Source organism: Lepidochelys kempii, chromosome 7, assembly GCF_965140285.1.
Source record: "Lepidochelys kempii isolate rLepKem1 chromosome 7, rLepKem1.hap1, whole genome shotgun sequence".
Taxonomy (NCBI): domain Eukaryota; kingdom Metazoa; phylum Chordata; order Testudines; family Cheloniidae; genus Lepidochelys; species Lepidochelys kempii.
Genome location: NC_136386.1, coordinates 76463297 through 76477485, shown reverse-complemented (window position 1 = coordinate 76477485; position 14189 = coordinate 76463297). Strand labels below are relative to the sequence as shown.

Below are 14189 nucleotides of genomic sequence, written 5' to 3'. Positions count from 1 at the left end.
CAGTCTTTTAGTCTTACCAGAAAAACATTACTGTTTAGTAAGGAAAAACTGGATTTGGAATGTACTGTGAACTAAAAATGGGTTACTTCAAATATAAATATAAATGAACCTTACCGGTGAATTCCACTGATGCCCTATATAACAAACACTTTTTACTCCAGTGTGAAATAGGCCCATTATTATCAGGGTATTTATTTTTAGATAAATATTAGGTTATTTTTAATTAATGTAGAATAGCTGCAGTTCTAGGTCTTGTTAGGGCTTTGATTTGATTATCAGTTAACAAGACATCCGAAAACTTGGCCCAATCAGTTTATTAAACATAGATAAATCGACACAAACAGAGAGGATACCAACTCTTGGAAACAGGCTTGCAATGATCACAGCTTCAATTTTTCATCTGTGTCTATCCTAAAATATGAAGTTAATTTGACTAGTAGCCTTGTTTAAAGCAAGTAGAAGATTCACGCGTTAACTCCCCTTTTCTTATCTAACTTCATGCCTGTTTTTCAGGATACAAAGACATCAGTCCAAATCCTCCCTAACATATTGTTTTCATCACACAATAACATTCTGGATGTCAGTATTCTGGATAAACCATAGAGTCATGAACTGTTTTCTACTAATGGACCCAACACAGAATTCATATATAACTTTCCTTAACAGAACATACATCATACTTCTAACAGATTCTGCACATAGAAAAAACAAAGGCTGGAACAGTATAACTATTAGTAGATTTCCACAATAAAGCTTAGCATAGGCACAAAGAAGTCTGCTCATTGTTCTACAACTTAACCTAAATACAATGCATTTTGGAAATATATATGACATTGGCTAATAGTCTGCTGTTTTAAAAGACAAGAATCTTTAACTAGCGCTACAGTTCTGTCACGGAAGTCACAGATTCCGTGATTTCAAGAAATGTCAGCTAGTTCTTTGGCTTCATCTTCAGTCCCTCTCAGGCTAGGGCTTTAGCCTCGGGCAGAGGGCTTAGGTTTGGGCTTCAGCCCCAGGTGGCAGGGCGAGGGTGACCAGATAGAAAGTGTGAAAAATCAGGACACTTTTTTTTTTCACAGGGTAGGAAGGGTATAGTTGCATATATAAGACAAAGCCCCTAATTTCAGGATGTCTGGTCACCCTAGGCGGGGCTCCGGCTTTGCCTTCAGCTTCAGACCTGTGCGGTGGGGCTCTGGCTTCAGCCTGAGTTTACTAGGCAATTTAAAAGCTTCTGTACTAATGCAGTGAAAACTGCATTACTTTGTGTACATTTCCATGATTGTCTATTGCACATGTCCTGTCCGTGACTTTTAATAAAAATACCCTTGACAAAATCGTAGCCTTATTTATGACACATGCACCGCTTGTCAGTTTCCTTGGCCTTATTTCTGCTGCTCTGCTTTGGTGGATTTTTTTGTTGGCTCTTTTTCTTCCTTTACTAACCTATTCACTTTAAAGCACAGTTGTTATGAGACCTCATAATAACTATGGTTTAAATTTTCAAAAGTGGCCACTAATTTTGAGTGCCTAACTAGGATGCCTATGGGTCTAATTTTTCCAGAGATGCTGAGCACCTACAAATCTAACGGACGTCAATGGGAAGCTCAACCCTAGGTGTTTCAAGTTTGGTACCAACAACGGAGGCATCCAAAATTAGTGACTATTTTTGAAAATTTAAACCTGTGATTTCTACTTTTAGATGATATTTCCAGCCTGTTTTTGCAGCTCAGCAGAGTGGTTAACTCTGAATTGTGTGTAACTTTGAAATGAAGTGTTGATTTAACTGCTTTTTACTTATCCTATTATAGCTACAAAGGACCTGTTTGGAAAAGTTTTATAATTCCAAACGCTTTCTGCATATGTGTTAATGTGTGTACCTTTTCTTGAAAGCAGGGAGAAGGTTATAAGGTTAAGACGAAGAGAGAAGTCAGACATGTGGAGAAGAAGAGTTATTCATAACAGCAGAACACTGAACGGTCAGTTTGACAAATATCATTCCATTGTTTAGGCCAAGAGCAAATACAGTACTAGTGCGCCAGTTAGCATATTGTATAATCAATGAACTCGTTTGCCCCTGCATCTGTTTTAAGCTGGGAAGTCCAATATCAGGCCCCCATACTGCAAATACGCACAAAATATGTGTGTGTTATTTTTTAAAACTATCTGTTGGAGTAGAGTTCTAGGAAACATACAGTTCTCAATTAACAAAATTTCTGTTAATAAAATCAGACTTGAAATGTGAGAGGCAAATGACTTGCATACAAGTAAATGTAAACAGCATATCTTGAGTGAAGCACTTCTTTCAGTCACACATATAATCTCAGTATTATGAAAGCCAATGTCCTTGTAAAATTCAGTAAAAAGTCTAAATATACATCAACAAATAATCCTTACCAAATGTTTCCTATGAATTTTATGGATCCATCCTTTACAATTATAACCAAACAGCTGACGATTTGTAGATTCTGCTGAAATAAAACCTATGCCAAATTTAAATGGTCATTATTGCAATTCCTCTGTATTACTTCACTAATTACGAAGCCAGCAGGATTATTTTGTAGCAAACTTGATTATAAATGAAGAAAAGGACGTTCTGTATGGCGCTTTGTTTTGCTTCAAATGGCTGATGTTAGTCAGAGCTTTATTCAATCATGCCTTCCATTTTATGCATATACTGTACTAGGGTATTTTTAACCCTGAATTTTCCTTAGCTTTGTTTAGAGTATTTTTAATCCTTAAACCTACATCCCACAAGCAGTCTCTTTCCCTACACAGCCTGATACAAGATTGACTGTAGGGATACAGAATAAAATAAATAGTATCTGTAAAACTAATCCCAATGTCATTCTGAAGATAAGTTAGAGGAAGAATGAAGTCATCTCCAGACGGCCCGTGGTTCTCTGCAACGATTATATTGTACCCAACCTGAGGTTCACTAGCTCTGCAGCTTGTTCCTGTGAGGTCCTGGACAATTTAGCTTCAGTTCAGAGAGGCACGTGTGGATTTTTTAAGAATGTGAATTGTTTCATTGATTTCAACAGGACTATACACACATTCTTAAAGTTCGTCATGTACTTAAGTGCAGAATCAGGGCCAGAGCACTCAGGATTTCACAGGATCCAGCCTCTGAAGAGCAAGCATCTCAAACCTGAGTACAGTAGAACCTCAGAGTTACGAACACCTCGGGAGTGGAGGTTGTTCGTAACTCTGAACAGAACATTATGGTTGTTCTTTCAAAAGTTTACAACTGAACATTGACTTAATACAGCTTTGAAACTTGACTGTGAAGAAGAAAAAATCTGCTTTCCCTTTATTTTTTTAGTAGTTTATGTTTAGCACAGTGCTGTACTGTATTTGCTTTTTGGGGGGTGGGGTCTCTACTGCTGCCTGATTATGTACTTCCAGGTCCAAATGAGGTGTGTAGTTGACTGGCCGGTTCATAATGCTGAGGTTCTACTGTACTCACTTTCTCTTGGCAGCCTAATAACCAGTTGCCAGCCCCCCAGGTCCGCCTAACACCATTTCTGAATTGACGTGTTTATTCTGAAACATCCAAAGTATGGTAACAGAACTAATACCACTTCACGGTGTGTCTGCAGAATGTATTAATACAATATTTAGGTACAATGAAAATGAATGTTCTTAATGAAACTCTTTCTCACTTGTGGAGTTTTGGCTAACTTACCACTCTGTAGAAAGCAAGCCAAAGAGAAGGACTTGATTGTAGGAAAATGTGCCCCAGCTAAAAGGTCTGCTCCTGTATATCTATCTAGGATCTAGGATTTTCCTGTATCTGTCATTCCTGTCAACCGGCAGATTAGATCTGTATGACAGTTGTCCTTATGCACCTAAACTATGCCCTTGCCCCTGTTGAAACCAGTGGGAATATGAGGTTTAGAAGGAATGCAGGATCAAGCCCAGTATTCCTTACGCGGTATAGGATGCAGCAAGAACCCGTTAGTGTGTAAGTGTGATATAATGCCATTGCCATAGGATGAATACATAGCATGGTGGGAGTATTCAATTTTAAATAAAATATTACCCTATAAAGCAACTTTTGCCTAATCCATCAAACATAGTCATTCTGACCTGCTTAGTGAGCCCTTCAGAAAATAAATCCACTCACATTTACTGTGAACTGTTATAGCTTTCCCACATGATTTCCAGTATGTAGTTGTTCCTAGCTAGAACCTGGCCACAAATGCAGAAAATAATGAAAATGGCCCTCTGCACAGAGGTGAATTAATAATGTGATCTGTGCCCTGTTTTGACGTTCCATAATGAAAAGCTTGCAACTAGAGGAGTACAGATTAAGCAATATAAAATGTTAAGACTATTGAAAATTCAAACATTTAAATATTTTATTATAAACTCAAAACTGGGTTCATTTTCACAGATGATACGTTTCCAGGGAATTTGGATCTGGCTCTGAGCAAAAACAGATAAAGGAAGGGACTGGTTTTGAGCAAAGATGGCTTTCACATTGAAAATATGCAAAAATGTGTATTGTCTGCAAGTTTTTGAGGCAAAAATGGCTTTTTCAACATTGAAAATAAAGCAAAATTTGAATTGTGCATAGACATTAAATGCTGAAAATTTTCATGTGAAATTCTGTGAAATTAAAATTGTGACTTTCACTGAGATCTTCTTGTACCAGCAAGACTTAGACCTTGGGCTTTCAGAGCAAGGGATAGATTTATGTAGACAACATAAATGGGTAAAGACACATTGTTTTACCATAAAAGGACAAAGAGAGTGCTCTCCTTTGGAATGTGCATGGACCTGTGACCTGATTTAATAAACATGCTAGTCTCTGAATCCCACAGTCAGTGTTTAAACAGAGCTTAGAAAGACAAACAAGCTTTTCTACATTAAGTTGCTAGGAAGAATGGTTGGCTTCTTTCAGTTCATGGTGTGTTAGCATGTTTTTATTGCATTTTTATCTGTCATTAATATGGGATTACAGCACTGTCATCAGCTGTGATGCACTTCCATTGCTCTTGTATGACAGATTTAACAAGCTTCTTGGGTAGATGATAGTTACTATCACTATATGCAGAACTATATGACCATTTTCAAATAGGCAAGAGAGCATGAATTGCATTTCTTTCGTATCCATACCATTCTTATCCACCAAATTAAGCCACACGGTGATATGTCCATTCAATTCCTAGTCTAATCACACCATTGCCATAGGTAGCCTCATAAAGTCTTCCATTGCGTGTAGCCTCATAAAGTCTGATTCTGCGTGCCTTGTTCTCCTTGTCAGTGGGAGTTCTGAATGTGCAACAAGTGCAGGATCTGGGCCATAATGTGGATGACTGCCACACACAAAAATGTGATGATACAGGAGTTGCACTGTCATTCTGGAAACGTCGCTATCTCTGCTAGCATATATTTCTCAGACATTTTTGAAAAGCTGTTAACTTCTTCATTGTAATTAAATGTAATGTGTTCCAAACATTTTGTAAGCCACTTCATCAGGAGTGTGGCGCACCATACGTTGACAGACTTATACCTTCATACTGGCAATTCAACTAACCTCATTAAAAACTGCCTTATTTAACTTTTTATTACAGCATACGATAAGATTCATTAGACTTTTTTTGTATTGCAAAAATGTATGAAAATGATTCTCAAGAGTTATTCTGAAACCATTTTGTGCTATCTTTTTTCCACAGGGTTGTGTGCTTTTACTGCCAGTGTTCTAGACAGACACTATGGAAGAAAAATCAACAGGAATTAAACATTCACTGATACAAGTGTGCGTGTGTTTGCAGCTTCCACACATTAACCGCATGGTCTTTATGCAAAAAAACAATAAAAATTTAATTTAGCATGAGCCAATTTACAGAGCATGGAAATTCACTGTCATTCACGGGATTCGAGAGTGTGCAATTAACAATGCAGTGTATATACAAGATTGCCATGCTGTTAACAGCTTTATTTCAAGCAATTTGATGTCATCATAAAAGAAATAAATTCCTGTGGTCAGAGGGGACATAAGAAGATGAAATGGCTAAACCATGGAAAGACACTAAAATTACTAAATCCACAACAGCTCGCCTTATTTTTCTTGGACCCAAACTGTCAGGGTATAAAACACTATTTGTTTCTTTTTTAAACATCAATAGTTTTGCTGTAAATAAATAATACTGTATAAATTCTAACAGAAAATAGAATGAATGTTGATAAGGCACTGCCTCTTAGATCACAAACAGAATATTGCAAATGCATCAAACAAAATAGGTGTCTCAAATGGCTACACCTACAAGGATATTCTGCGTGTATCTTCACAGATTCTTGTATATTAGCAATTATTATGTTTGTATATGCAAAAATGCTAGCTTGATTTTAAAAAAATCTTTAAAATCTGCTGCAAATTTAAATGATTCCCAAAATGAGGAATTCAGTAGTTCTGTGAAAACTTTTCTTCAGAGTACTAATATTTTGATGCATGTGTTTCACCTTATTTTGATTAAATCTTTTCCAGTTTTGCAAACACTATACTGCAACATGATAAACAGGATTTTATCTGTAAACACAAAGCCCTTCATCTAATATTTGTTGCTGTTGCCAATTTTTCAATGAAATGACCTAAAAAAATACCATATACAGTAGTTGCATTATGGGGAGGGGGGTGCTATCTGTTCTCGCTTTATAATGGGGGTAATGCTTGCAGCTTTAGAACTGGGTTGGTGCTCTTATAAAGCACAAGTTTGGGATATTTTAAAATGAACCGAAGAGAAATTATTAGCTAATAGACTGGCAGCACGCTGTAAAATTATTACTGTATTGTGTACTGGCTATAAGATGTAGAATCTTTCAGTAAGCCAATCATCTGTAATCATTCTAGCAGTGTAATATTAGGTTGTTAAGGCTGCTGTGTTTTAAAGGGCATTTTTATTTGGGTTTTGGTGAAATACTTTAATTTGTTGATTATATTCATATGAAAACAACATTCATTGATAATAGCTCTAATTACGTATGTATGAAACCAACATACACTGGATGATCTAGCTGATTATTTAAGCATAAAATAAATTGTGTTAAAACTCTTCAATAATGTGTATTTTGCAGTATTATTACACCTTTTAAAATCATGTCTTCAGAATGCCAACCATTAATTATCCTAGCCCTTTTCACTTCTGTCCCACTCAGTTTGCTTTGTATGACACCAGTGAGATCGGCCATCACTTGGCATGCTTTGCCCAAGTGGACCAAAAAGGGGCCATGTATCATGCATCACATCCTCAACTAAATTAGGCAAAGCCCTGCTACCTACACCTGTTGGATTATTCCATTTATGAAACACATATAGCACTAGGGAAAGGATTGTGTTAAAACAGGTGTTACTTGACCAATGTCACAAGTTAAAGACAAATAGAAATGGAAGACTTGTGGCACCTTAGAGACTAACAAATTTATTTGAGCATAAGCTTTCGTGAGCTACAGCTCACTTCATTGGATGCATTCAGTGTCCTCTCATACATAACTCTGGTACCTTCTTTTACTCTATTTCACATAATCAAGACCCAATAAAAATACTACTTAACAAACTAGTTTCATTCCCAACACATCCATAATCACACTGATCCCCTGTAGATCATACACATACCTCCTGTACATTATATATCATGGATCACCATAATAGTGCCAGCATGATGGAATAAACCACCATGAATCTACAATCACTGTCCAATACTGGGTCCATCCTTTTGGACACTGTGATACATGCCATCAATCAAATGACTCTATTGTTTGTGCCATTCTTAATTATTTTACAATAAATAACTGACCTATTTACAATATTCACATACTCCCTTTTACCTGGTGTAACAGTATTAAAAATGAGATATTTGTCACTAACTGGCATTACTGGTGTTTCATGCATTACACCATTTTCATCATCCTTCCAAATTCTGGGCCAGATCGTGTCACGGAATAAATTGGGATAGTTCCATTGACTTCAGTGGCGTTCTGCCAATTTACACCGGCTAAGGATCTGTTCTTACGTGTTTATTATATGTTAATGTTAGCACATCAACTTATCTTTGTCAATATTTGTCAACATGGCTGGAAATTTTGGAAGCTGTGGCAATAAATGAAATGTTCTTTATAATTCTTAGAAGACATTATGTGTTGCAGTACATATTTTACCCCAATCATAATATTTACTGCTACCATATTCAAATGCCTCTGCTCATCACCCCAGTGAATTTGAAGGGTAACTATCGCCTCCCTCACTTACTCTGTTGAAGCACAAGTAGTTATTACTGAGGTCCACAGTCCTGTGTGACTCTGTGATATTCCAATATCGCCATCTTCACTAGTCAGTAGCAATCTACCCACCAGAGCAAGGATTCTCAGACCCTTTCATAATGTAGACCATAGCTTAAACCATATCTGCCTTGTAAAGAGATTGTCTTGTAGACACTCTCTTTCAAAATCATACAGACCACTTGCCCTCCCATCCATGATTGTATGACATCCCTGAAACAACTACAATCATTGTTTGCTTGGAAAAATAATATGTATTGCATGCATTCTAGCTATCTTTTAATGCAATTTACAAGATAGAAACCAAGAAGAGAGCCAGCACATGACAGCCATGCTAATCACCAGCAATCATGAGTCTGAGAACCACTGCACTGCAGTCTTGAGTTCCTCTTTATCTCTCTCATGATAGCTAAGAGAACTAATGGCAATCAGGATTTTGTCTCATCCATGTCTTCTCTGCAGAGGCCCCTTTCAGAGTTCCTATTTGATAGAAGAAGGGGCTTTAGTTATATTTGGTGGACAGAAGTTCTGTTTCCTGAGACAGATAATTATACGAAAGTATACATGTGAACCTAGCTGGGCCTCAGACCAACAACAGAGAAGCTGGAAGCAACAACAAAAGTTAAGAAGAAGCCAGATTTACAAGAAGGTTAGAACTGGAGCAGAGTTTACCAGAGCCCTCAGCCCTGTTTCTCTGTTGTCCTCCACCTTGTGCAATCATTTACACCAGGGCACAGTGAGTGGGAAATGCTGCCATTTCGATTTCTACAGAAGATGCAAGACTGTGGAAAATCAGAGCTTCACTTTGGGACAGCAACTGGGTGAAATTGTTACAGGTTCAGTATGGTTTCTGGGCTGAATATGCAGCAAGGAAAGATTTTGTGTGCGCGTGTGCACACAGACACACAAATGCAGTGAGAAGAATTAAGAAGAGAACTGTCAACCTGCCAACCCTGAGGTGTCGCTAGCATCTGTTGGTTCACATGCCTTTCAATCCCAGTTCCATTCTCTGATCTGGGTCTCTACAATGGCAAAACTTCCATTGACTTTAATGAGGCCAGGAATTCATCCTAAATATTTATTACACAGCTCTGGGATTACTAATGTATGGAAGGGGAGGAACTACCCTGACTGGTTCTACCAAAGTGCGTGGCTTTATTAAGCAACCACAACATTTAAATGCGGATAAACTGTCATATTTTCTGGTAAAAATTGAACATCAACGGTAAACTGTACAAAGCTGTTTCTGTTCAATCCTTAGTGTGTGATGCACTTGCATTGATATTATTGATCTCACTGTGTGCAGGGGTATACATTTTAATCGTGCACAGAGGGTGTTATTTCCTAATGACAAAGAATAGGAACCTTCTGATAAAGGAAAATATGCTTTTGTGGGCAAAACCCTGCCCTGAGAAGATGAACTGTGTAGTCGGAATGGGAGGGACGATAAGGACTAGTCTCATCTCTGTGTTAGGCACTAGAGCCATTCTGCGGGGCAAAGGAGATGAGCTGCCAGGTGCAAAGAGGAGCAATGTGTATCTCCAGGTAGGATATGCTTCTGGCTGAAGGCATGACCTTATCCATAGGCAAGGGACCACACTCTCGGCGGGCTGTGGACCTGCAAGCACTTTCTTGAGCACTATGTCGGAATCCTGCACTGCTCCTGTGAGGGTGCACCTGGGGAAGAAGAGCAGGGCTATGGAATCTGTACTGCCGCACAGAAAAACCATATTAATGAAATAAACATTTACCATGTCTTGGTGCCTGGTGATCTGTGACCATATCAAGACAGACTCTCAGTGCACACCCCTAGCCTGCCCCGCCACAGAGGGCCCTGACTCAGTGGAACCAGTGCAGTTCCGCTGCAGAATGAGGGAGGGCCTGACTTCAGACCATGCTAAAGTTATGTGCCCACAGAGGATCCTAATTCCCGAGAATGCAAGGAGTGTTTCATAGAATCATAGAATATCAGGGTTGGAAGGGACCCCAGAAGGTCATCCAGTCCAACCCCCTGCTCAAAGCAGGACCAATTCCCAGTTAAATCATCCCAGCCAGGGCTTTGTCAAGCCTGACCTTAAAAACCTCTAAGGAAGGAGATTCTACCACCTCCCTAGGTAACGCATTCCAGTGTTTCACCACCCTCATAGTGAAAAAGTTTTTCCTAATATCCAATCTAAACCTCCCCCACTGCAACTTGAGACCATTACTCCTCGTTCTGTCATCTGCTACCATTGAGAACAGTCTAGAGCCATCCTCTTTGGAACCCCCTTTCAGGTAGTTGAAAGCAGCTATCAAATCCCCCCTCATTCTTCTCTTCTGCAGGCTAAACAATCCCAGCTCCCTCAGCCTCTCCTCATAACTCATGTGTTCCAGTCCCCTAATCATTTTTGTTGCCCTTCGCTGGACTCTCTCCAATTTATCCACATCCTTCTTGAAGTGTGGGGCCCAAAACTGGACACAGTACTCCAGATGAGGCCTCACCAATGTCGAATAGAGGGGAAGGATCACGTCCCTCGATCTGCTCGCTATGCCCCTACTTATACATCCCAAAATGCCATTGGCCTTCTTGGCAACAAGGGCACACTGCTGACTCATATCCAGCTTCTCGTCCACTGTCACCCCTAGGTCCTTTTCCGCAGAACTACTGCCTAGCCATTCGGTCCCTAGTCTGTAGCTGTGCATTGGGTTCTTCCGTCCTAAGTGCAGGACCCTGCACTTATCCTTATTGAACCTCATCAGATTCCTTTTGGCCCAATCTTCCAATTGGTCTAGGTCCTTCTGTATCCTATCCCTCCCCTCCAGCGTATCTACCACTCCTCCCAGTTTAGTATCATCCGCAAATTTGCTGAGAGTGCAATCCACACCATCCTCCAGATCATTTATGAAGATATTGAATAAAACCGGCCCCAGGACCGACCCTTGGGGCACTCCACTTGATACCGGCTGCCAACTAGACATGGAGCCATTGATCACTACCCGTTGAGCCCGACAATTTAGCCAGCTTTCTACCCACCTTATAGTGCATTCATCCAGCCCATACTTCCTTAACTTGCTGACAAGAATACTCTGGGAGACCGTGTCAAAAGCTTTGCTAAAGTCAAGAAACAATACATCCACTGCTTTCCCTTCATCCACAGAACCAGTAATCTCATCATAAAAGGCGATTAGATTAGTCAGGCATGACCTTCCCTTGGTGAATCCATGCTGGCTGTTCCTGATCACTTTCCTCTCATGCAAGTGCTTCAGGATTGATTCTTTGAGGACCTGCTCCATGATTTTTCCAGGGACTGAGGTGAGGCTGACTGGCCTGTAGTTCCCAGGATCTTCCTTCTTCCCTTTTTTAAAGATTGGCACTACATTAGCCTTTTTCCAGTCATCCGGGACTTCCCCGGTTCGCCATGAGTTTTCAAAGATAATGGCCAGTGGCTCTGCAATCACAGCCGCCAATTCCTTCAGCACTCTCGGATGCAACTCGTCCAGCCCCATGGACTTGTGCACGTCCAGCTTTTCTAAATAGTCCCTAACCGCCTCTATCTCCACAGAGGGCTGGCCATCTCTTCCGCATTTTGTGATGCCCAGCGCAGCAGTCTGGGAGCTGACCTTGTTAGTGAAAACAGAGGCAAAAAAAGCATTGAGTACATTAGCTTTTTCCACATCCTCTGTCACTAGGTTGCCTCCCTCATTCAATAAGGGGCCCACACATTCCTTGGCTTTCTTCTTGTTGCCAACATACCTGAAGAAACCCTTCTTGTTACTCTTGACATCTCTGGCTAGCTGCAGCTCCAGGTGCGATTTGGCCCTCCTGATAACATTCCTACATGCCCGAGCAATATTTTTATACTCTTCCCTGGTCATATGTCCAACCTTCCACTTCTTGTAAGCTTCTTTTTTATGTTTAAGATCCGCTAGGATTTCACCATTAAGCCAAGCTGGTCGCCTGCCATATTTACTATTCTTTCGACTCATCGGGATGGTTTGTCCCTGTAACCTCAACAGGGATTCCTTGAAATACAGCCAGCTCTCCTGGACTCCTTTCCCCTTCAAGTTAGTCCCCCAGGGGATCCTGGCCATCCGTTCCCTGAGGGAGTCGAAGTTTGAGGAGCAGTACAGGCCGGTGGTGCTGTGAATGCAGATGCCCTGGCAATTCACCTATGAGGTTGTAGCAGTGGCTGCAGAGGCACATATGATGCCTTTGTGAAGCAAAGGCATCATATGTGATTCCTTCCTCCAAGCCACCTCCAAAATCCCTAGCATGCAGCTTAGCCATTCAGGCTGTTTGCTGAATTCCAGAATTTAGCCCATAATATATTTGTGCAAGGGAAGAGAAAATTAAGATGCACAGGGGCATCTTAATTCTAAATTTCCTGAGTTTAAAACTGCAAGCACATTAAATATTGGGTGGACACAGTTGTTTGCATTGAATGTATTCAAACAAAGCAGTAGCTCAGGGTGCACGGGGATAGCAGGATTAAGACCTCCTTTTATTTAGCATCAAACAGAAGGAGAATGTGGGCTGGAAATTTGCTAAATCCTAGTGAAAACACAAATTCTCCAGTAACAGCAAAGGAAATGCAAACAGCCCTGGCATGATCATTATCTTTTAGTGTAATTTTCTCTTTTTTTTCCCCCCACTTTTTCTCCAGTGCAACATTACCCTTACAAGCAAGATTGAAAGTCATGTGAATATGCTCCTATTCAAATTAATGGTATTGCAAATTGCTGTATTCGTTGATGGTGTGTGTTTAATGCTGTTTGGGTTGTTTGTGTAATATTCTACATCAGTTGTTCAATTTCTGCAAAAATCCATATTCTATTTCTTTTATAATTGGCTGTTAGAAATTACTATACTCTCTGAAGTAGAAGATATACTAGTGGGATAAACTACAGCTGTCTGCAGGAGTTCTGCACCACCATCCTTATTAGTGCTAATTGAAGAGGTTTCCTGGAGGTAAAACCTGCCTCTGGCTGGGGTGCTTTTGTGCAGTACAGCTTCACAGGAAATAGTCACTCAGGACGATAATTTTAAGGTAATTACATGGAAATATACTGTAGAAAACTAAAAATAAATAAATAATTCCCAGAATTCTGCTCATTAGTGCTTAAAAGGAAAAATGATGAATTAGTGATTTTTTATTTAAAAAAATCACTCAACCAACTATTTAGAATGAGTGCAATTATACAAAGACGTTAAGTAACTCGGTCTATGCTGAGACAGTGGCTCTCCAGTTAAATAAAGGACAAGTACACAGGACCTGATTTGTGCATTTATGCAGTGGTGTGGTAATGGTTTTACCTGGCAGTGGAGTATTTTAATATTCAGCTCTCTATTCAATATCTTCAAGTACTTGGTACATGTTTTTGTATTTAATGTGTTCTCATTTGTTTTGGAGTGTATGGATGGTAATTGGGTTTATAAATTCTATGTCAATTTTTTTTTAAAGGGTCAAATTCTCTGCAGGTGTAACTCCATTGAGTTCAGTGGAGTTACACCAACAGAGATTTGGCCACACAACTCCGTGATAAAGAAACAATCTAATGAAGAGAGACTGCACAGACACTTACCAAAAAGTGCCATTCACTTCAATGGACAGACCCTGAAAAATAGAATGAACAAAATACAGCGTTTTCTTTTCATCCCAATACCCCAGATATTTGCAGACACGCATTAACCTCTCTTCGGACATATCGGTAATTCTGTGAAATTAGCAATGGGTAAGGACACCCAGCATCCCCAGGAGGAACTCAGCGCCTCACAGGGTCAAGTACTTCATTTGAACTATACATTCAATCTTGCAGGCCAGACAGACAGGGGCTCAAATAGGCCACAATTGCAGAGCCACAGAATTTGCTGCAGAATCCACCCCTTGACAGATTTGTTCTCCAGAATCAGAGTTTTCATCTTAAAAAAA

General features: G+C 39.8%; 1 protein-coding gene across 11 annotated transcripts in view; it reads left to right on the top strand.

Moving 5' to 3' along the window:
• ANK3 (ankyrin 3) overlaps window positions 1-8122 on the top strand; it is a 557055-nt gene extending 548933 nt beyond the window's left edge. For all 11 annotated transcript variants that reach the window (XM_073353398.2, XM_073353395.2, XM_073353406.2 and 8 more), the window contains 2 exons: window positions 1891-1976; window positions 5682-8122. In XM_073353398.2, coding sequence (XP_073209499.2) covers window positions 1891-1959 — 69 coding nt within the window. In that variant the 3' untranslated portion in view covers window positions 1960-1976; window positions 5682-8122. The remainder of the gene's footprint in view (window positions 1-1890; window positions 1977-5681) is intronic.
• Window positions 8123-14189: the final 6067 nt, after the last annotated feature.